The 21,676-nt window shown below is 45.8% G+C and overlaps 1 protein-coding gene across 1 annotated transcript; it reads right to left on the reverse strand.

Moving 5' to 3' along the window:
• Positions 1-1,596: 1,596 nt before the first annotated feature.
• Positions 1,597-20,995, reverse strand: MCM2 (minichromosome maintenance complex component 2). Its single transcript, XM_079964507.1, has 16 exons — positions 20,558-20,995; positions 19,662-19,852; positions 18,055-18,230; positions 16,439-16,699; positions 15,751-15,970; positions 14,187-14,394; positions 13,108-13,242; positions 11,944-12,135; positions 11,007-11,100; positions 9,830-10,080; positions 7,142-7,268; positions 6,822-6,934; positions 6,268-6,510; positions 4,733-4,915; positions 3,597-3,752; positions 1,597-2,660 (listed from the first exon to the last, which is right to left on the reverse strand). Exons 1-16 carry the CDS (start codon positions 20,561-20,563, stop codon positions 2,550-2,552), a joined length of 2,667 nt encoding a protein of 888 aa, XP_079820633.1. The 5' UTR covers positions 20,564-20,995; the 3' UTR covers positions 1,597-2,549.
• Between the last annotated feature and the right edge of the window lie 681 nt (positions 20,996-21,676).

Raw genomic sequence — 21,676 nt, forward strand, 5'->3', positions numbered from 1 at the left:
ATCCCTTTGGATTGTGTACAAGAAAAATGACAAATCAGTGCAATAAAATCATCAAAACCTTAAGATAGCAGATCAAAGGTTTAACCACCACGACCGATTTATATAGCACTATATTTATATATAACCAGGGGGGGGGGCACAGAAGAGAGAGAATGCAAGGCTTCCAGCAAACATGCTAAGTATTTTCTTTTTAGTCTGCATCAGTAAGCCAAAAGCGAGCTTTAGTGTAGAGATGATTACTGATATCCAGGACTGTGCTTCCATTCTTTCCAGAGAAAGCATTTGCCTATTGAAGCATAGAGCAGATATTCTATCATTAAATATTTAATCAGCATGGGCAAGGCAACTTGCCATGCCAAGTACTCCAGAAGATAATGGTAGTTCTCTTGCCCTTCAATATTAAACATATTCAGAATAAACAGGGTACTAGATCCTGTATAGGCAGCAGGGATCTTGTATAATTATGTTTAGAACTTTTTTGGTATTGAAGAATATACAAGACAATATTTCAAGCAGCCATCTCAAAAGCTCCTGCTCATTTGTGCATATAAAACTTTATTCTATCATCAAACCAAATCTCAATAAGGTCAGTGAGTGGACAGAAGATCCTGACTAGAATATAAACAATCTCTGGCCAGGGAGTTTGCGGAGTAAAATATACAGGATACAAATGAAGGACTAACTGTGGACTGGCAAACTTGCAGAAGAGAACAAATTAACCTCTGGAGAATCAGGAAACATTACAAATAGACATTAAGGCACAAAGGTTGGCAAGGAAGGAATGGGGCTGGCTCATGGCAGAGGAGACCAGACAAAGCAACATGTCCACTAAGTGGGAAGTGGTGATGGAAGAGCTGGCTGCATTTCCATGAACATTTGAGTCTAAGCTCTAGTTACTATCAGTATTGCCAGAACTAAGTATGGTACAGAAGCCCCACAGCCATCAATGTATTTAGATTATTCATCCTGCCTTAAAAAAGCTTAGAGTATGTAAAAGTCAGGCACTGAAAAATTGGCTTATAGCACATCCCTGTTATTCTTCTAGAAGTATATTTGCTTCTGGAAGAGGCCTAGGTTTGAATTTTCACGGACTAGTGCTCTGCTCTTTAACATTTTCATTCGGTGCACTAAAAATATGGTGGAAGAGAACACTAAAAGGCACTTACTGTCTATGAGCTGACCTAAGGAAGAAGAGGAGCAACCTCCAGCCAAAAACAGATATAAAACTGGCTCCGAAACATCTTTACGTAATGCAATGAGACACCCAGAAAAACACTTGGGCGTTAAATAAAGAAGTCCAAATTACATAGTGTTGAAAATGTAATAGGGAGCAAGTCAGCCAGCTGTGAAGTGGTGGTTGTTGAGTTGGTTTGTTTTTTGCCACTAGTCAATGACTATGAAGGAGGTGCAGCTCTGTCTAGCTTAAATGTCTCCACTTCAGTCTTTGATGAGACAATAAGGGTCTCTAAGCTTGCCACAGGCAGGTTGAGTGGGCAGACAAAACAATTTGCCAGAAAGCTCAGGCGGCAAAAAACTAGCAAATTCTCTCATTCCATGAAGAGCAGCACATGCAGTTGATGCACAAGGACTTAGGAATTTAATATTCTCTTACAGAAGCAAAAACCTTTTATTTTCCATTTCAAAACAAACTTCACAAAACCTGCCTCCTGCTAGACAAGTGCATAGCAGCCTTACAAAATAGGAAAGAAGTACTTCAAGATACACTGTAGTCTGAAGAGAAGTTCTAGTTTAAATCTGTCTCTGAACACACCACTCGAGCTTTTCATACATACAATAGAACAGGAACTGTTACTTCAATGACAGACTTATGAACATATCTATACGTTCAAATCAAGAGGGAAAATGCTTTGCCTGTTTGTTTTCATGTGTCTGAAGAGGGGTCTACACACCACTACCTTGTAGAAGATTAATGAGCCATCTTCATGTGCAGAAACAACACATTTCTTCAAGGTGTGAAAAGCTTGTGCGCTCAGCTTTGGACTGTAAAATGGAGAGAGATGGAATACAACTTGCGCTTACGTTACCTCTGCTTGTTTGGATAGCCTAAACAAAGTCATTCCCAGTTACAGAAGGGCAGAACCTTGCAACCAGGTTGGCTAACCTGTGGCTCTCCCAATGTAGCCTTCCAATTCCCATCAGTCCCTGATAACACAGCTAATGGTCAGGGACTATGGGAGCTAGAATTCAACAGTGCCTGGTCACTGGGTGCCCAACCCCTACCCGATAAAGTTTAATCAATCTAGGAAGGTAATTTGAAGAAAAACCTGCGCAAGTGGAGTCAAATTTCAAAAACTTAGGGGGCAGCAGGAAACCATTCCTGCAACATTTCATCCAGCAAGCTCAGCTACAATTAAGCTCAGGAGTTTGAGTATTTGGCTCCATTCTATTCTACGCACAAGCCCTTCGTAGCAGACAATCCAGATCTTCCCTGTGATACTGCTTTGCAGCAGCCTGTGTACCACTGCACCACTGGAGGAAGCACAGTTCTAAATTCTTATTATCCGGAGCCACTCAGGAATTTGCTGGCCTCAGAATGCCTGCACAATCAGTTTCCGCTTCACGTCGCGGCTGAACCTGTTCATCTTGAACAATTCACTGTCGTAGAAGGCAGAAAGGTTGTGGATGTTGATCTGGCGAGCCTGGGAGGAGGGTGGGGGGCAGAGAGAGGAGAATAATATAAAGAGATGTGTTTGCCAGACTTTTCCACAAGCTCCAAAGAGTTTAATCAAGAACAGATTCATCATGAATGCATATCTGTCTAGCAAACAAACAACCAGGAGAACAGAAACGGAGATGACTGAACAGTTAAGGACACAATAACTGTATTTGCCTCATCTCTGAAGAGCAGCTCTGCTGGATCAAGCCAAAGGCCAATCTAGACCAGCCTCCTGTTCTCACAGTGGCCAACCAAATGCCTATGGGAAGCCTGCAAGCAGAACCTGAGTGCAACAGCGTTCTCCCCTCCTGTGGTTTCAAGCAACAGCCATTCAGAAGCATTGCTGTCTCCAGCAGTGAAGGGAGCACACAGCCCACCAGGCTGGTAGCCACTAAGACTCTGCTTCACATTAAATCTGTTTCTGTGATCGCTACAGCTGTACTTGAAAGGGTGCAGACTTTTAGCTCCGCTCTCACAGGAACACTTGGCAGACTAGATGGACTTGGACATTTTATCCACGAGGATTTAATGCTACTAAAATGAACGTGACACCTCTATAGTTTCCTTGATCTTTATCTCTACGCATTGAGGCCTTTTTCCCCAAGGATAGCTAGATTGCAACTTCTCTGACCACTGGGCAACACCTAACTGCGGCTGGTGGGAACCGTCGTTCAGAAACACCTTAGAGGGTCACAGCTTCACCATCCCCTGCATTAAAGCTTCAAGACATGTGTGCAATGTTCAGAGAAGTTGTTGCAGAGGCTGAAGCCCAAAGGCTTGCCTGGTGCTACTGTATTATACTTCCCCTTGCAACAATTGATGCTCACAGCCCATTTGCCCAAAGCTTAGAAAGGAAACACAGAAAGGTATTTAGGCTCCCAAGAACAGCAAGTACGTTGGGGGAAAGTCACCCACATACCTTATCAACTAAATCTTTCTCTGGCACCTCAATGGTATCTTGCTGAGCCCCGTAGCGATTCCTCTGGTACATTGTCTGTTCCGACACCAACTGCTTCAAAATGAACAGCAAGAGCTCGTTGTTATCTCGCCTGAAGGCGAGGTACCTGGAGAAAGTCTGTGCAGGAAAAACAGGAAGCAAGGTTTGGAGAGTCATCAAGACCATCACACAGATTGAAGGGGGGGGTACATTCCAGTGATGACGACATTTTAAGTAAAGGAATCATCCACTGACCACAGAAAAATACCTCAGAACAGGCTTTCTGAGGAAGAAAATGCTGGACTTTTTAGAGAAGGCTGGCTACTGAGTTTCTAAGGGGAGAACCGCTGACATTAGCTGAACCTCCCACAAACCCTGAAAACCCTGCCACTAATCAAAAGGGTTCCACATTATGCTGCACTTAGCCCGCCAATTTTCCGCCATTCTGGAATATCCTCCTATATCCACCAGTTGCGACATTAACACTCTGCTGTTAAGTCATTTGACTTGTCCTATCCCCTGGTGCTACCAAGAGAAAGCAACGTAAAGGGGTCTACAGTGGTACCTCCGGTTGCAGACAGGATCCGTTCCGGAGCTCCAGTCAGATCCCAAGGTTTTCGCAATTGGAGGTGCCTGTTCTGTGCATGCGCAGAAACCTGGAAAAGTACTTCCGGGTTTGCCGCGTGCATAACCTGAAGAATACGTATCCAGAGGTGCACACAACTAGTGATACCACTGTATATATATATCCTACTGCAAAGGAGAGTGAATGGAGAAAGTCACTTGCATGGGATCTCTTGTTCTTTTGTTTCATAGGCTCAGGCTACTGACACAGGAAATCAGTGCATCTGCTCTAGGGGCTGTGACTTCTCAAGAAAAATAACGAGGGTCTTTAGTCTAACCACACCTAGCTGTTTTCAGTCTGCCTAGTTAGTAGGTCCAATGAGGCCAATATAAACATGTACAAAGAACTGAGCCACTGTTTGGGTCTAGCCCTGTATCTCAATAACACTGAAGTTCTGGAGCTGCCAGTTGTTGACCCCATATTCCTTTAAAAAGGAAAGGAAAGGAAAGGAGGACCTCCCATCTACGCAGCCCACAAGCGCAGCCTCACATACCTTCCGCATGCTCCTCATGACACTAAATTTCTGTGTGTCAATGAAGCTCTCCAGCATCACCCGGATGGCCATGTTGACATCGTCCTCCACTACGTAGTCCCGCAGGTGCATGCGGGCGTGGGCCTCGGCCATCCGGATCATGGACTCAATATGACGCACAGTGATAGGGATGCTTCCGGTCGCCTGCAGGGAGAGAGAAGGAGCGTCCCAACTTGCAAAGAGCTTGCTTCTGACCTCGTTGCCTATGTATGTCAGCAACGTATCAGTTTGTAAGCCCCTTTCGCCCGCTGCGAAGTGGTATATTGTAGAAGCTGGACAAACTCAGTAAAAACACAGTGAAAGACATATAAAGAGCATAGGGAGATTAGCAGAAATATAATGAATAAGGAGGATTAAGGCTTGGTTCAAAACAAGGGTGTTCCACGTCACTCTTGTCCATTCAGTCCCTCAGTTTGAGATTTTTTTTAAAACCCGCACACAAAAAAACCCAGAAATAAAACCAGTAACACTAACTGTTTTATGAGATAACCAGAGGGCTGCCTTTCAAGCTGCCCTTGAGCTGCATGCTCAAAAATATTATTCGCCTGCTGTAGATTTAGATAAACTTTAGCGAAATTAAACTTCACACACACAACTTTTCAGTTCAAAAAATAATTTTTCCCTCACAAGTGACAGCAGTGCCAAGCGAGTAGAGAAGGCCAATGGTCACCACAGGTGTGTCAAATGTGGCCCAGAAGTGACCCTGGAGCCAGTAATGCACTGTTCTCCCTGTTTTTCAAAACAGATGGCCAATTGCAGGAAATCCCACTTAAGAGATGGAAGGGGAAGAGATCCTGGGAGGACAATTAGCCATCACTTGAGGCCCCACTTGGAAGGCCTCAGCAGAAATCATTATCAGGCTTCCTAGCTGCTTGAAGCTGCTGTCACCTGCAAGGCGGGCAGGGAGACATTTAAACTTGAGAAGCAGCCCTTTGATCGCTGTGCAAAACTGTAAGCTGACAGAAGAAAAAAAGCTGGCAAAGTGTTGACTGAGCCGTAACACCCTATTCTACGAAGATCTTCTGGGAACACAGCTTTGATTAAAAACATGGAGCAAACAAATTCCTGCTGCACACCTCAGTTCAGTGCTCACCAATTGTCCTGCAGAACCTCTGTTGCTGTTGGCTTTTTTTTGGGGGGGGGGGGGTATTTCTATGGTAGTTTTTTGTTATGTGAATGGAGCTGCAGACCCCCTAGGTGGGTTTTGTGGACACTGCCTTAGTTCAATGCTACCAACAACTAGATAGAGTGCACCATCTGCTGGCAGACAAACTGCAATGCGCAGAAGACGAGCAACCTCCTAGCTGGATGATTTAGCAGATAAAACTCTTCTAAAAAGACACAGGAGCTCCAGGGCTGCCTTGGAGCTGCTTCACTTGTCAGGTGAGAAGGGTATCATCTGCACAAGGCCCAACAATTCAGTTTCCTGCATCTTTAGGTAGCAGAGCAAGGCATGGAGGCGCCTCTGCCCTGTGTTATCTGCCATGTCTGCTTACCATGGATTCTTTCCTGAGTTCACTGTACATCCTGGCAACTTTGTCCTGGTCCATCTGGTTGAGCTTTGGGTGGACTTTTTCCTTTGCATAAATAATGTACTTCTTCAAGATCTCCTGTGGAATGGGTTCTACACCGTAAGTATTTGGGAGGACAATCTCTTGGGAGTCTCCGTTCGCAACGTCCTTGCTGTTGGGGTGATGTTTGATGTGACTGCCGACAACAAACCGAGCCAGCATCTCGTCCTGCAACGAGTCATTGAAGAGGGAACAGGCAATGAAATCCCGTCTTTTAGAAGTCCCAAAAGATAAAAACCTACACCAAGCAACTTGCAACGTAGAGGAAAAGAGAAAGGGCAACCCTGGGTTGAAGATATGCAAGAGCTGGACCGTGTTACTAAGCAGCTGCTTTCATCCAAAGTGTCCTCAAGTGGACAAGGCTGCTAGGATGCAGAATTTATCACTGCTCCTTCATAAAATTATGCCAATTGGTAGCCCCTTGGCGAATCAGTCCTCAAGCCTTGCTCAGGTCATAAAGAACTTGCAAAGCCTCATACCTGAACAGGATCCACGGTGTCCCTGACCACACAGAGGATATCAAACCGAGATATGATGGGCTCAGTCAGATCCACGTTTTCTGAGAAAGTCAAGGAAGGGTCATAGCGCCCACCTAGAAGGAAAGATAGCGGCTTAGAGCTGCTGAACCCAAAGACCAGTGCTTTCCCCCTTTCCTGGTACCGATTCATCTTTGCACTCCTGATTACAGTCACAGATTCCTTTCCCCCTCGCCAGCTGTAAGGCAGCTGTAAAGCCAACAGTGTGCATCTTTTTGAGCAACTGTGGAATAGCAACAGCTTCCTACACCCCTGACTCATACCTATGGGGTTGGCAGCAGCAATGATGGTGCAGCGAGCTTGCAGAGATGTGACAATGCCAGCCTTGGAGATAGAGATGCTCTGCTGCTCCATGGCTTCATGGATGCTGGTCCTGTCCTGATCAGTCATCTGAAGAAAGACAAAGGCATTCACCTATCAAAGCAACTCAGCCCCTGAATACTTATAATAAAGAGCGACATCACCAGAAGCCTCCAAGCAACTATGTTTAGCTATTTACCTATTTAGGAATTTTCTAGGACAGAAAACCCCATAGCAGACCAGACTATCTGTTCATTGAGCACCATACTCTGATTATTGGTGGCTCTCCAGAGTCTCAGGCAGAAGGCCTTTCCTTTCAACTGCTACATTAAAAAACAACAACTTGGAGAGGTCCAGGGTCTGTACCTAGCACCCTCCATGTGCCCGGCCATTGCACTATATTCTCTTCCCAACTTCTCGAGAGAAGCATTTTCCCAGAGAGTCATGAATTCAAGAGCTAGTGCTACCTGTTTATATTTTACTTATTGTTCATATTTTAAAAATCCATCCTACCCTTACCCCATATATGCCCAATGACTGCTTCAATCTGCAGAACTGGCACTGTTACAGGTACCACATAATAAGAAACTGACAGCACCCACTCTTTGGAACTCCCTGCCTATTGACAACAGGGTGGCACTTTCACCGTACTCTTTTTGGCACCTGCTAAAAACATTTTTGTTTAGGCAAGGCTATCCAGACATGTCAAATGCTGACATGTGTTTCAATGTGGTTTTTCAGCTTATTGTTGATTTTAATTTATCATCTATCTATCTCTCTATCATCTATCTATCTATCATCTATCATTTTTATTAAGTCTCCAACATTATTTCAAAGCATTTATCATAATATACAACTTTTTTAACATACAAAGTTTCTTCTTGACTTTCAACCCCTTTCCTGATGTTTGTTTTTTTACTCCTTTTAATTAGCTCCTTTTAATTATCTAAACTCCGCTACCAGTCGGGATTCAGGCCTCATCATGGGACTGAAACTGCCTTGGTCACACTGGTTGATGATCTCCGGCGGGCTAGGGACAAAGGTGAGAGCTGTTTCCTAGTTCTGCTGGATCTCTCAGCGGCGTTTGATACCATCGACCATAACATCCTTCTGGACCTCTTCAGGGGCTGGGAGCTGGGGGCACTGTCATACAGTGGTTCCGCTCCTTCCTCCTGGGCCGTGTTCAGAAAGTGGTGGTGGGGGATGAGTGTTCAGAAACCCTGGGCTCTCACTTGTGGGGTGCCTCAGGGTTCTGTCCTCTCCCCCATGCTTTTCAACATTTACATGCAGCCGCTGGGAGAGATCATCAAGAGGTTTGGGCTGAGTGTTCATCAGTATGCGGATGATACCCAGCTCTACCTCTCTTTTAAATCAGAACCGGTGAAGGTCCTGTGTGAGTGTCTGGAGGCGGTTGGAGGATGGATGGCGGCTAACAGATTGAGGTTGAATCCTGACAAGACAGAAGTACTGTTTTTGGGGGACAGGAGGCGGGCAGATGTGGAGGATTCCCTGGTCCTGAATGGGGTAACTGTGCCCCTGAAGGACCAGGTGCGCAGCCTGGGAGTCATTTTGGACTCACAGCTATCCATGGAAGCACAGGTCAAATCTGTGTCCAGGGCAGCTGTTTACCAGCTCCATCTGGTACGTAGGCTGAGACCCTATCTGCCTGCGGACTGTCTCGCCAGAGTGGTGCATGCTCTGGTTATCTCCCGCTTGGACTACTGCAATGCACTCTACGTGGAGCTACCTTTGAAGGTGACTCGGAAACTACAACTAATCCAGAATGCGGCAGCTAGACTGGTGACTGGGAGCGGCCGCCGAGACCATATAACACCGGTCTTGAAAGACCTACATTGGCTCCCAGTATGTTTCCGAGCACAATTCAAAGTGTTGGTGCTGACCTTTAAAGCCCTAAACGGCCTCGGTCCAGTATACCTGAAGGAGCGTCTCCACCTCCATCATTCTGCCCGGACGCTGAGGTCCAGCGCTGAGGGCCTTCTGGCGGTTCCCTCATTGTGAGAAGCAAAGCTACAGGGAACCAGGCAGAGGGCCTTCTCGGTAGTGGCCGCCGCCCTGTGGAACGCCCTTCCAGCAGATGTCAAAGCGATAAACAACTACCTGACATTCAGAAGACATCTTAAGGCAGTTCAGGGAAGTTTTTAACGTGTGATATTTTACTGTATTTTTGGTTTTTATGGAAGCCGCCCAGAGTGGCTGGGGAGGCCCAGCCAGATGGGCGGGGTATAAATAATAAATTATTATTATTATTATTATTATTATTATTATTATTATTACCATTAAATATTTCAGTAATCCATTGCTTATACGATTTTAATTTTTGGGGGGGTTGTGGGGGAATAGTTGGTGTTTTAAATAGCTGGTGTTTACTGCTAATTTTATTGTTTTATTCTTTTTCTTTTTCTTTTGGAAACCACTTTGAGGTTTTACTACAATCAAGCAGCATATGAACCTTGCAAAATAAAAACAAACAAATAAGCGAAATACTTTGCAGGAATGGTGTCTCCTTTGCTTCCAGGTCAAAGATCCGAGTCTGAAGCCTTGACCTATATGGGCAGGTTCACAGGCCTTGCACAGCCCAGGCAGCTTTATTCAAAATCTACCTTGGTCTTGGTTCCCAAATCAACACTCACCTTGTCAAATTCATCTATCAAGCAAACCCCCCTGTCTGCCAGCACAAGGGCTCCTGCCTCGAGGGTCCACTCCTTGCTCACAGGGTGCCTCTGCACGTAAGCAGTCAGACCGACAGCGGAAGCTCCCTGGCCAGTGGTGAAGATCGCTCTACTGGACGCTTTCTCCACATATTTGAGGAACTGAGACTTGGCCGTTCCAGGATCTCCGCAAAGCAAGACGTTGATGTCACCACGGACCTTATGTTTCCCTCCTAAAGCATTTAACGACACACACAAAAAGCGAGTCTAACTAAAAGCTCGTCTTTCATGTACAGTAAAGGTAAAGGTAAAGGCACCCCTGCCCGTACGGGCCAGTCTTGACAGACTCTGGGGTTGTGCGCCCATCTCACTTAAGAGGCCAGGGGCCAGCGCTGTCCGGAGACACTTCCGGGTCACGTGGCCAGCGTGACATCGCTGCTCTGGCCAGAGCCAGAGCCGCACACGGAAACGCCGTTTACCTTCCCGCTGGTAAGCGGTCCCTATTTATCTACTTGCACCCGGAGGTGCTTTCGAACTGCTAGGTTGGCAGGCGCTGGGACCGAGCAGCGGGAGCGCACCCCGCCGCAGGGATTCGAACTGCCGACCTTTCGATCGGCAAGTCCTAGGCGCTGAGGCTTTAACCCACAGCGCCACCTGCGTCCCTTTTTTCATGTACAGTACTGTACACTAAAATGTGGAACTCAAGTGCTGCCCTCTAGAGGAACAATGTAATACTGAAGGAGGTATTTCAACAATAAAAAGATGAAACAATGCAGAATGGTGTGCTGTGCTGGTATCCTTTAACAAGGGCCATAAAACTGGAAAGGACAGACACCTGGAAAGAAAAATCATGCCACCAGGTAACTGGACAATGGACAGAATTCCCAATTAAGCTCTGGGAACTTTAGAACCATGCCATATATTGCAAACATTTTGGGCGGAAAGGTCTTCTGCAAAACGTTCAAAGTGGAGACTAACCAATTTCTTCTGATTGCAACGAGATGAGTGAACTGCACTGAAAATTAAGAGCGGCCTTTCAAAACTGTCAAGTCACACCTCTCCGGTGTAATTTCCTTGTAGCACTATAGAGATAACCTCTGCAGCAGTTAAGGCAATGTTGATCAGACAGCTTCTTTGGGTAACAAGCTCTTTGACCTACCTGGATTTTTGGGTTCTCCTCCAAACAGGGCTAGAGCCAGGCCTCTTTTGATGTCTTCGTGTCCATAGATAGAAGGAGCAATGCTGGCAAAGATCTGCAAGGGAAGCAGCAGCTGTTTTCAGGACATCATTTTGGATGACAAAGAGGTAGCAAGAGAAGCGGCCATGTTACAATGAAAAGCTGCTTAAATGCTCTAGAGGTGCAGCCCTTGTTCCACTTGCATAGCAATATCAGCCATATGCAGCGGTAAGAGAGAACAGTGGTGTGCATGACTGCATGTGTGGTGCTATGGTTTGAGACACTCCGTCAGCAAGCTCAATGGATCACGGTCTCTCAGTCCAACTTATCTCACAGGGCTGTTGCGCACATAAAATAGAGAAGAGGAGAACCATGTGCACTACCTTGAGATCCTTGGAGGAAAGGTGGGATATAAAATAGACAAATGTGCGTATTTATATGTGCTAATTTAGAAAGGGTTAGGGGACCCAGGTAACACTCAGCACCTTATAACTGCACATTGTGAGCATACCTTTTGATTTTGTGTAAAAGTTTTTTTGGAGAACGACAGTGGCCGCTCCAAAAGAGTTCTGTAGCAGGGAATTTGTTTATTTTTTTAACTTGAAGCCTGTGGGCCTTTCTGTTCTTGGAATCAAAAAGCTGCTTGCCTTTGGATGAATAGCTAGACTAAGGAAGTGAAGGGGTGGTAAAGCCTGCTACTAGGGGAGCAATAATTCTCCTACACACATGAAACACAAACACACCATAGCTAAACGCTGGAGGAACAAATGGGGCGACAGAAAATATTTGGGGAGAGTACCTGCAACCCACTGGAATCTTCTACATGCCAAGTTCCTCCATTCAGGTTCTGACTGGTTAACCCATTCCCTGTCCTCAAGTGGGAAACAAACCCCAAGGTGAATTTCTGTTCCAAACTCACCTTCTCTCCAATCTGCTCATCCTTGGACAGGCCTACGATGACCTTCATGTCCTCATCTGTGAGCTCCCCAACAGCCACCTTATTATCCTTCTTGGCAATATGATTAGCCATGATCACTGTCGCAAAGACGGGAAACCCATTGGCAGTGTTCAAAGACCCATCATAATTATTATGGTATATTCCAGTTAGCTCCTGAAAGGCAAAAGGGTGGGGGGGTGCGGAGAGAGATTCTTTAGTCACTGGTACCAAGACAAATCCCTGCAACTGAAGGAGCCATTGAAGATAAAGCCAAGCTGAGTAGATAGATGCATTTTGGCATCCTGGTGACATATGCGTGACTGAGCTGCTTTAGAAACAAGATGCTTGTTATTCTAAAGCAGCAATGCTGCAGCAAGCAAAGGCTCTAGCAGCTCAGTCAGCTGCTTGTGGCTGCAAAGCCAGACAGGATGTATGTGACTGTTGCCATGGAAACAAAGGGGCAGTCCATTCTCCTTATTGAGCACAGGATGTGAGCTCAGTGTGTGTCATATGACCTGTACAGGATGTACATGGGTGGAGTTTAGAGTTTTCTCTCTGTTCTCATCTATTTGATGCTGTTCGAAGCATAGTTAAGTGTCTGAAGAAGTTTCCTCAGAGTGGCATGGACACTATTGTTCTGTTTAATAGATGTGATGCATATGACATATTAACACAACATCTGCAACTTCTACCTGGAAAAAACCCACCATCATCTGTTTTCCTTTAAACTATTCTGCTGACAACAGCGCCTTCGCTTCTTTGAAGTTCTGCACAGCATGCCAAGAGTCTTAATTTCCAAGGAATCTAGATGTAAACCTGAGTTGGCAGCCTACAAGCCTAGACAGGTGCGTGTGTCATCATGCAGATAAAAAAAGTATCTGCAAAAATATGGAAATGACCCAAGTTTTTATTTTCTGCTATTGAGTATGATGTACAAAACTACCAGGGGGGCGGGGGGCTTAAGAAGCCTTGAGTTAGCATTCTGACAGATTTAAGGCGCTTGCTTCATACACACAGAACAATTTTAATCAAGATGACAAGCACCCCCTTCTCAAATTCTATACACAAGACCATTTTTAAAATGATTTTGTGAGTGCCATAGTCTCTCTGGGCTTCTCCCTCTCCTTCCTCTGGCATCGTACTCACAATCTCGTCTCCTGGCTTGCAGCTGTCAACTAGGTCGGCAAGCAAGATGGCATCCTTGGAGCGAGGGAGCCTGCCCGCTGCCACTTTCCCTGGGCTCTCCTGGATTTTGATGCGCTGGTAGTTCTGGTAGACTGTCTATGGGGAAACAATATTAATCAGCCAGCAGGTCAAAGGCAAAAAAAGGACACGGACACACACGGACACCAACCAACATTCCAGAATGGAAAGAAGGAAGCCACAATATCAAAAGAGGCATTGCAAACAGGCCTCTCTAGGTCATTTTTCCATTATGTTTGCAAGCCCAAAGCCTTGTAAGGCTTGGCTCTATAGGGAAGGAAATGGTACAAATGTTTTCTATGTATCAGCACTGAATTTATGAGGACTAGTATGGTATTCTATTCTTTCATGCAAGGACAGGCCCCTTGCCCTTGCACCCACACGAGAGGCCTCCAGGAGAGTAGCCTTGTCAGTATGCAGCTGCAAAAAGACAGAGAATGTCTTGTATCTACTGCATTGTGAAGTGTCCACACAAGGCAGACTATCACTCCGCAAACCACCACTATACAAAGTTCCATTGACTTTAAACAAAAGCATCACCCTTCAAGGTGCCAACACATGCCAGATTCCCTGAAGAAGAAGAAGAGTTTGGATTTGATATCCCGCTTTATCACTACCCGAAGGAGTCTCAAAGCGGCTAACAATCTCCTTTCTCTTCCTCCCCCACAACAAACACTCTGTGAGGTGAGTGGGGCTGAGAGACTTCAGAGAAGTATGACTAGCCCAAGGTCACCCATCAGCTGCATGTGGAGGAGCAGGGACACGAACCTGGTTCACCAGATTACGAGGCCACCGCTCTTTGGGAAGGTGATGGATAGGGTTGCCTGCAGCAGTGCAGTCTGGGTATGCTGGACTAGGTCAAATGGAATATTATAACTTATCAGTCTCTCCTTAAATACCTCCAAGCAAAGCAGAAAGAGCTGAGCTCTGGGTTAATTTGTCCCAGCTATATATGACATATGCATGTTAAGACATAAAACAGCAGGAGCCAGACTCCTAAAATCACCCTAATCCTTGCTTACCTCTTCCATGTTAATTTCAAAGGGACCCACAGACTGACACTCTGGGCAGGATCCTGGCTTTACTTCCTGGTTCTGGGACTGTGTAAAAGGCCCTAGGATGAAGCTGCACTTGGTGCAGTTGTATTTGACCATGCTGAGCTGGGGCAGGACCCCTGTGCAGCTCGTCACAACTCCACTCGTCCGGATCAGCTGGTTCAAGTGCAGCTGCCTGAGAGGAAAAGCGAAATAAATAACTGTTGAGATAGATCCCGTACTTTAGGGAAGTGAAAAATAACCGCAGTTGTCTGCAGGCTATCATGGCAATCCAAATGCAATTAAAACAGGTTCACTGTCTTAGAATGGATTATTTTACGAAAACAAGTTCTTATTCATAGCAGCTCCCTAATGAAACACACACCACAACCATCAGAAGTCTTGCCACCCAAGGAGCGAGAAGGAAAGAATTGCAGCTACAACATCCCAGGCGGATACCAGAGCTGAGGAGGCAGCAGTCAGCTAGTTGCTGGGTGTTTGGGAACCACCGTGCAAGACGCTCTGCAAGCCTTGGGGCTCAGCTCTTCCCAAGCACAAAGCACAGGACTTATGGACCCCTTGCTCAGCACTTCCTAAATGCCCAACTGTCAGCTGACGTTTCGCCTTTTAGGAGGCACAGGTTTCAGTCGCCTGTCACCATTAAGTCAGGTGACTGGCCAGTGGGTGGTCCCTCCCACCTCCCACACAGAGGTAGGGGGAGATAAAGGTGTGATCCACTGGGTGTACAGAAAGCCATGAACTCCCTTCTCCATTGCAGCTGCCCAATTCCCTCCTTTTACAATCTTCCTGCCCCCAGTAGCCTACTCTCTAGGCTGGGATTTTTCTGGAGCCTCTTGTTCTCCAGGGTTGTTCATGGTCTCCTAAGCATGGGAGAATGCAGGTCTTACAACAGGAGAAAAGAGCCAGCAGAGGCCCTCCCAATCAAGACTGGAGCACAACTACATGTGGTCTACACAGGTTCTCAATCTCCTTAAATATTCTCCTAATTTGGGTGGGGGTACTTGTGTTTTCTGCACCACCTAGGTTTGGATTCAAACTTACTCAGGCTTAGAGTAGACCCACTGACATCAGTGAGGCATCAAATGATCTAACTCGAGTCCCATTGATTTCAATGGGTCTACTCTAAAGCCTGGGTCCAATGCACTGGGTCCAAACCATTTCTTTTTAAACATGCACAGAATCTGAAATTACAATTCTAATCCTAAACATTTGTTTCAACATAAATCTGACTGAAAACAGTAAATCCTCTAAAGGAATATGTTAGAGATTGGAGGAGTAACATGAAAAGGAGAGGTTTGCTTCTGTTTAGGGAAGATTTAACAAACACAGAGCTTCCCCCAACCACTCAAATAACATTCTACCCTACTGCTGTCACTAAATGGTTACTGGTTGTGGTCACAGGGGATGAGGCAAGTAGCTGTTTGCAAGCCTGTCTGCCTGCACACCCTGGCCATTTATATTTCATTAAGGAGGTTATCCCCCAGAAGTCTTAACAGGACTGCTCATCACCCAAACCAAACCAATTCCTCACCTGAGTGATCTTAACTCCTCCACCAGAGGCAAATGGGAGATGCGGACGTGGATTTCCTTGGCAATCCGGTCATATTTGGGGTACATAGCTAGCACCACTTCCTTGGCCGCTTCATCAAAGATCTTCAACATTTCCGCTGGGGCTTCTGGAAGGAAATAGGCGAGGACGTGCTCCCGAGCAGCCAAATCTTCATAATTCACCACCAGGCTCTCTCTGTTCTCTTTGGCACAAAGACAAGTACGTTTTTGACAAATGATGGCTCAGTTTTCCCAACCCATCATAAAAAATGTTAAATATCTTGTACAGTAAGCACTATGATCTTACAAATCTTCTTCTACATCATATAAATGTATTGCACATGATGTTATCTAATAGCATATGCACCATTCTGAATATCAGGTGTAACCTTCTTCTCTTCCTCTTGTTACCTGATCACTTCTGAACTATAAATCTATAATATCTATATAGGTATGGCATAGGCTAGAAATTAAAGATGCAGAAGCCCTATAGGTTAGTCACTTCACTAATCAGTTACACTGATGAAGATGCTGGGAATAATAATAAAAAAAACCAGTGGGTATCAGATCAGAAAGGAGATGCATCTGAACATGATTTCAGTCATCGATGAAAACACTGAGGAAATGGGTGCTCTTCCCCATCCTCTCCCCATATTCCTAAACAGCTGTACCTTTGCACATGTCACTGATCCTCTCCTTAAAGACATTGTGGCCATGGTCGTCCACATGAGTCTTCAGGAAGTTCTTGAAGCGGTGGTAGATCTCAAGCCGAGGTGCTACCATAGACACCCACTCCCTCACAGAGTGCCCTTTCATGTCTTCCAGGTTCTCAATGCTCTCAATCATGTCTTCATCTTCATCCTCGCCATCAGCAGCTCGCTCAGCCAGGCGCCTCTTCCGCAAAGGACGGTCCTCATCTTCATCATCGCTATCTGGATTTTCCAGAGGGGGTAAAGTTTTTGTTTTTGTTTTAAAAAAGGACAGATCAGACATAAGGCTTTTGATGCTACTGGTTAATGTAGACAATTCTGGAGAGCCTATCTCTGTGATACAGTTCCAAGCCTAACGACCTCACATCCCATTTTGGGATTAGAACCCATGCCTTGGATGCTTACAAAATGAGACACGCAATATTAACAGTGCAATCTTATGCATGTTTACATGGAAGCAAAAGGTAAAAAGGTAAAGGACCCCTGGACGGTTAGGTCCAGTCAAAGGTGATTATGGGGTTGCAGCGCTCATCTCGCTTTCAGGTCGAGGGAGCCGGCGTTTGTCCACAGACAGTTTTCCGGGTCATGTGGTCAGCATGACTAAGCCGCGACTGGTGCACAGAGGACCGTGACGAGTGCCAGAGTGCACGGAAACACCATTTACCTTCCCGCTGCAGCAGTACCTATTTATCTACTTGCACTGGCATGCTTTCGAACTGCTAGGTTGGCAGGAGCTGGGACACAGCAACAGGAATTCACCCCATTGCGGGGATTCGAACCACTGACCTTCCAATCAGCAAGCCCAAGAGGCTCAGTGGTTTAGACCACAGCACCAACCTTTGTGGAAGTCTTGGTGCACTCAATAGGTTAAGTGCACACTGGATTACAGCCTAAAATTGCTCTGCTATCGCTCAATTTCTTGGAATTTTAAATATCATTTTAAAAAAGTTTTCTATCTGAAAGATCTAAACGCAAACTACAGCATGGCCTCTGGGAGAGGAGACTGCAGCCACTTAGCTCCTTTCTCTGGTATTGCTGCTGCTGCATTACATGTGAACTGAGTCACTGTAAATCATTTTGAAAGCATTGCCGAAGGGCAACCTACAAATATTCTTAATATATAAATTTATACAAATAGAAGTGCCAACCAGCTGCTCTTCAGAAGATGCATTGTACAGGTATAAGCTATCAAGCAAATAGAGACAAGCTTTATAGATGGTTTTCTTCCCCACCTCATAATGCTAAAACCTGGGGTCATCCGAAGAAACTGAACGGTGGGTGATTTAGAACAGACAAAAGGAAGTACTTATTCAAACTGTACACAATGGAATGATAGACTTCACCACAAGATACAACAATGTGAAGGCCACCCATCTGGATGACTTTAAAAGGGGATTAAACACGTTCATAGAGACCAACAGTATCAACAGCTACTAGTAACAATTACTTCTGAACGCCAGTTGTTGGGGAAGCAATGGCAGCCGTGGGCTCTTGCATCTGGCTGGCCACTATCAGAAAAGGGCATTTGCTCTGATCAAGCAGGACTTTCCTTATGCTATTAAGCTGCAAATACATACCATAAAGTATACCAACGTGCATGCGGCCAGGACCACGGCCCATCTCACGGTCCCTCTGCCGCATTGCTCTCTCTGCTGCTTCCCTTTGGCTGGCAGTCAGTTCCTCCACATCTTCATCATCCATAGCCATGCCTTCAGGTACGTAGCGATCAAGCTCTGGAATAGGGCGGTAGTCCCTAGACACACACATTCTTCAGTTAATCAATCTGCATAGCATGAGTGAATCATCTGTATACCTCACTTAAATTCACAGCAGAAACAAGCATCTGTTCACATGTTAAAGGAGTCTGTTGCACAGCACCTACCCAGGAAAAACAAGGCACATAGGTGCAAACTGTACGACGTTCGCTTTTTTGCATGGAATAACAACTGCAGTTTTTATTCCAGTGGCCCCTCTAGCCCAGCATCCCATTCCCACAGAGGCCAACCACAGTGAGAAGCCCACAAGGAAGACCTGAGCACAAGAGCGTTCTCCCCTCCTGTGGTTACCAGCAACTGGTATTCAAGAGCATTGCTGCCTCCGAACATGGAAGCAGAGCACTCATGCTATGGTTGTACAAATGAAACACAAAGCTGCACTGTGCAAAATGAGATACAGGAGTACAGATATCCACAAAGGCAGATATCTTGCCATGGGGTGGGTAGACTCCTTGAGCTAACATGTAGCTGGTAAGTTTGTCAGAAGCTGCACTGGGTGGGAAGTTAACTCCTCTGCCCAGCAACCAAAGAGTTACAATGGGTTTTTCTGACCCTTGGAAGAGCATGCAGAACGTAAACAAGAGCATACATGGGCCTTTATTAAATTACCTAGCACCATCAGTGTACATGGTACGTTGCAAGATCTGAAACAATAGTATGCTCTCTAACCCTACTGAAGGAAAATACATTAGAAGGAAGAGATGATAAAGAGGAATGAGGCAGATATATAATGAATTAAAATAAAACAATTTTCTGAATTTATCCCAAAATACAATTCCACAAAACAGGAGTCAAACAGAGGATATAAATGGACAGTGTAGATTGCTAGACAACAGCACAGTCACACAGCAAGGGAGATCTGCCTTCTGCACGTGATGCCAATGCAGATGCATCTGGGCGGGTTCCCTCACCTTTATCATGATGCTCACCTGTCAGCCTGGCCATAAGTGTCATTGATGCAAATGGAGCAAATTCATACACAGTCAAGATGTTACATGTGAGTAGTTGTCCACAGAAGCAGCCGTGTTCTTTTTTTTTGGGGGGGGGGGGGAAGCAATATTTACAAACTTCTGAACTAGAAATGCTACTAGAAGGCATGCCAGATTTTGGTTTACTTTCAGCAATAAATCCTGGTGAAAGCAATAATATATTTTGCAGACATGTTCACATCCCCATCAACACATAGAGGATGAAAAATCCAATATCCTCCATAAGTTGAGATCTTTTGAAATAAATCCTGATTGCTTATCCATGTAGAAAAGAGTAACTTTGCCAAATGTAGAACACCTGCACCTCAGAAGCTTATTATTTCAAGGATTTCCAGCAATGCAGGTGTATCACCTGAATTCTGCCACACCAGAAAATAAATCTCACAGGAGGATTTGACCACCAGAGAGCGAGTCTCCTACCTTTCCATCCCTTCTCCAAACAACTCTTCTCCATCTTCTTCTTCTTCTTCATCAGGGAGCTGCTCTGTTCCCAAGAGTCCTTCAGATTCATCTTCAAAGGGGGGCAGATCTCTCCCGGGACTAGAAGTGAAGGCTTCTCCCCTACGAGAGCTGTGCGCAGGGCTGGTTGCCACATTGGACTCTGAGGAATCCTAAGAAAACACATGCTGCCAAGTGTAAAATTTACAATAAACAATATCCTTAAAAGCTGGATTCTTGGGGTATGAAGGAATGTGCTTTAAACATATGGTATGTACACCATCCCACGTCAGGAAGCAGAATCCTTCCCCTGATCAAGTGCAGTGAAATCATACACATGCTTTATCAGAGGTAAATCCTTCAGAGTTCAGCAGGGCAGGATTGCACTAAGCATGCACAGGGTTACTTGTTTACACGCAGGGAATAGATTTTGAAAGGAAACTTAATTCCACATGCAAATTGCCCCTGCGTTCTGAAGTGGTGCAGATGGGGCACAGATTCGCCCCTTCCAAGCGAGGACTGGGCTCGTGCGTGGGGTGGGGTATTTTGCAGGCTGGCATTTAACAAAAAGTCCACTTCCTTCCCTCCCTCCACCGCAGAACATAGTTGGGGTGTAGACGCCGTCAGTCTACAAACACCCTCCCAAGCAAATGGGTAGTTCTTTTAGTAAGATTCCTCCGCAGCACCCCTTAGAAGAAGGCCGGCCGCAATGGGAGGAAGACAAAAGGCCCGAGGGAGGTCTCAGATGGGGGAAAGGAAACTCTTATCAGCGTCAACCGGGAGAACCAGAGAATCAGTTGGAAGGGACTCCCAGGGTCATGCAGCCCACCCCCCCGCAATGCAATCGTGTGCAGCCCCCGAGTCCAGCGCCTACTCACCGCCATCTCTGCCGCTTTTCTTCACCGCTCCCCCTTTCCTGCTCACAGCGCCGGATGCAGCCCGAATTCCGCGCGAAATGGAATCACGTGGCCAAAAAGCCCGCGAAAGCTCATGAATAATAAATAAGCTCATGAATATGCAGATGAAGTGGCACCGCCTCCTCGTGAGCGAATAGCGGAGAGCGTGCTGCGCCTATTAATCAGCTCCGAAGGAAATTGGGTGGAACTTTTGCTCGGGAGGGAGGGCAGGAGGCATGCAGCCCGACCCTGTGCATTTTGGGCTGGGGGAGGGGACTTAATTGCCTTCAGTGAGATTTGATTTGGAGGAAATGTGCAGAAAATTGGGTTGTCCTTGTGCATAGGGTTAAATTAATTGGTTTTAATAAGATTAAGTGCTCCCTAACACATGGTTTAGGCCGGCGGGAGGAGGGGGAAATAGAGATGCTGGGCCTGGGGTGATGGTTCCGTTAATGCGGGGCATTCGCTCATCAGGAATTTCCCTCGGCTGGGTCTAAAAATTTGTTTCCCATCTACTTAGCTCCATTCCCCCTATGTGACGAATTGAAGGAGGTAGCAGCCAGTAGCGCGTTCTGTGACTTCCCATTCTTTTCCACTTTTTAATCCGTTGGAGGTTTATGTGGGGAACACCCTGTTCATGAACTTTGTTTATAGCTAGTTCAAAATACAAGGGCCTTGACTGCTCGCTGGGGCAGAATCTCACAGTTCTCACTGACGTTACTCCTCTGCCAAAAGATTTGCTGCCAATTACAGTAGTTCCCAGACCTAGGATATGTGCACACCATACACTTAAAGCACATACACACATACGCACACGAGTCCTGGGAACTGTAGTTTGTTAAGGGTGCTGGAAACTGCAGCTTTGTGAGGGGAAAACTTTAGTTCCCAGGATTCAGGAGCGGTGATGAATCCTTTAAACGCATGATGTGTTAGATACCCAAGTTCATGGTGCTGATAATGGTCTACGAAGCCTTATAGGATCTCTGAAACATTGCTGACCCTTCAAACACCCAACTAAAACTTTCATCATATACTATCTTATCAGGGAAGCCAGTTCCCAGTAAGAATCAGACCTTTAATGTGGCAACACCACTACAACAC

Source organism: Podarcis cretensis, assembly GCF_951804945.1.
Source record: "Podarcis cretensis genome assembly, chromosome: 2".
In the NCBI taxonomy this organism is placed as follows: domain Eukaryota; kingdom Metazoa; phylum Chordata; class Lepidosauria; order Squamata; family Lacertidae; genus Podarcis; species Podarcis cretensis.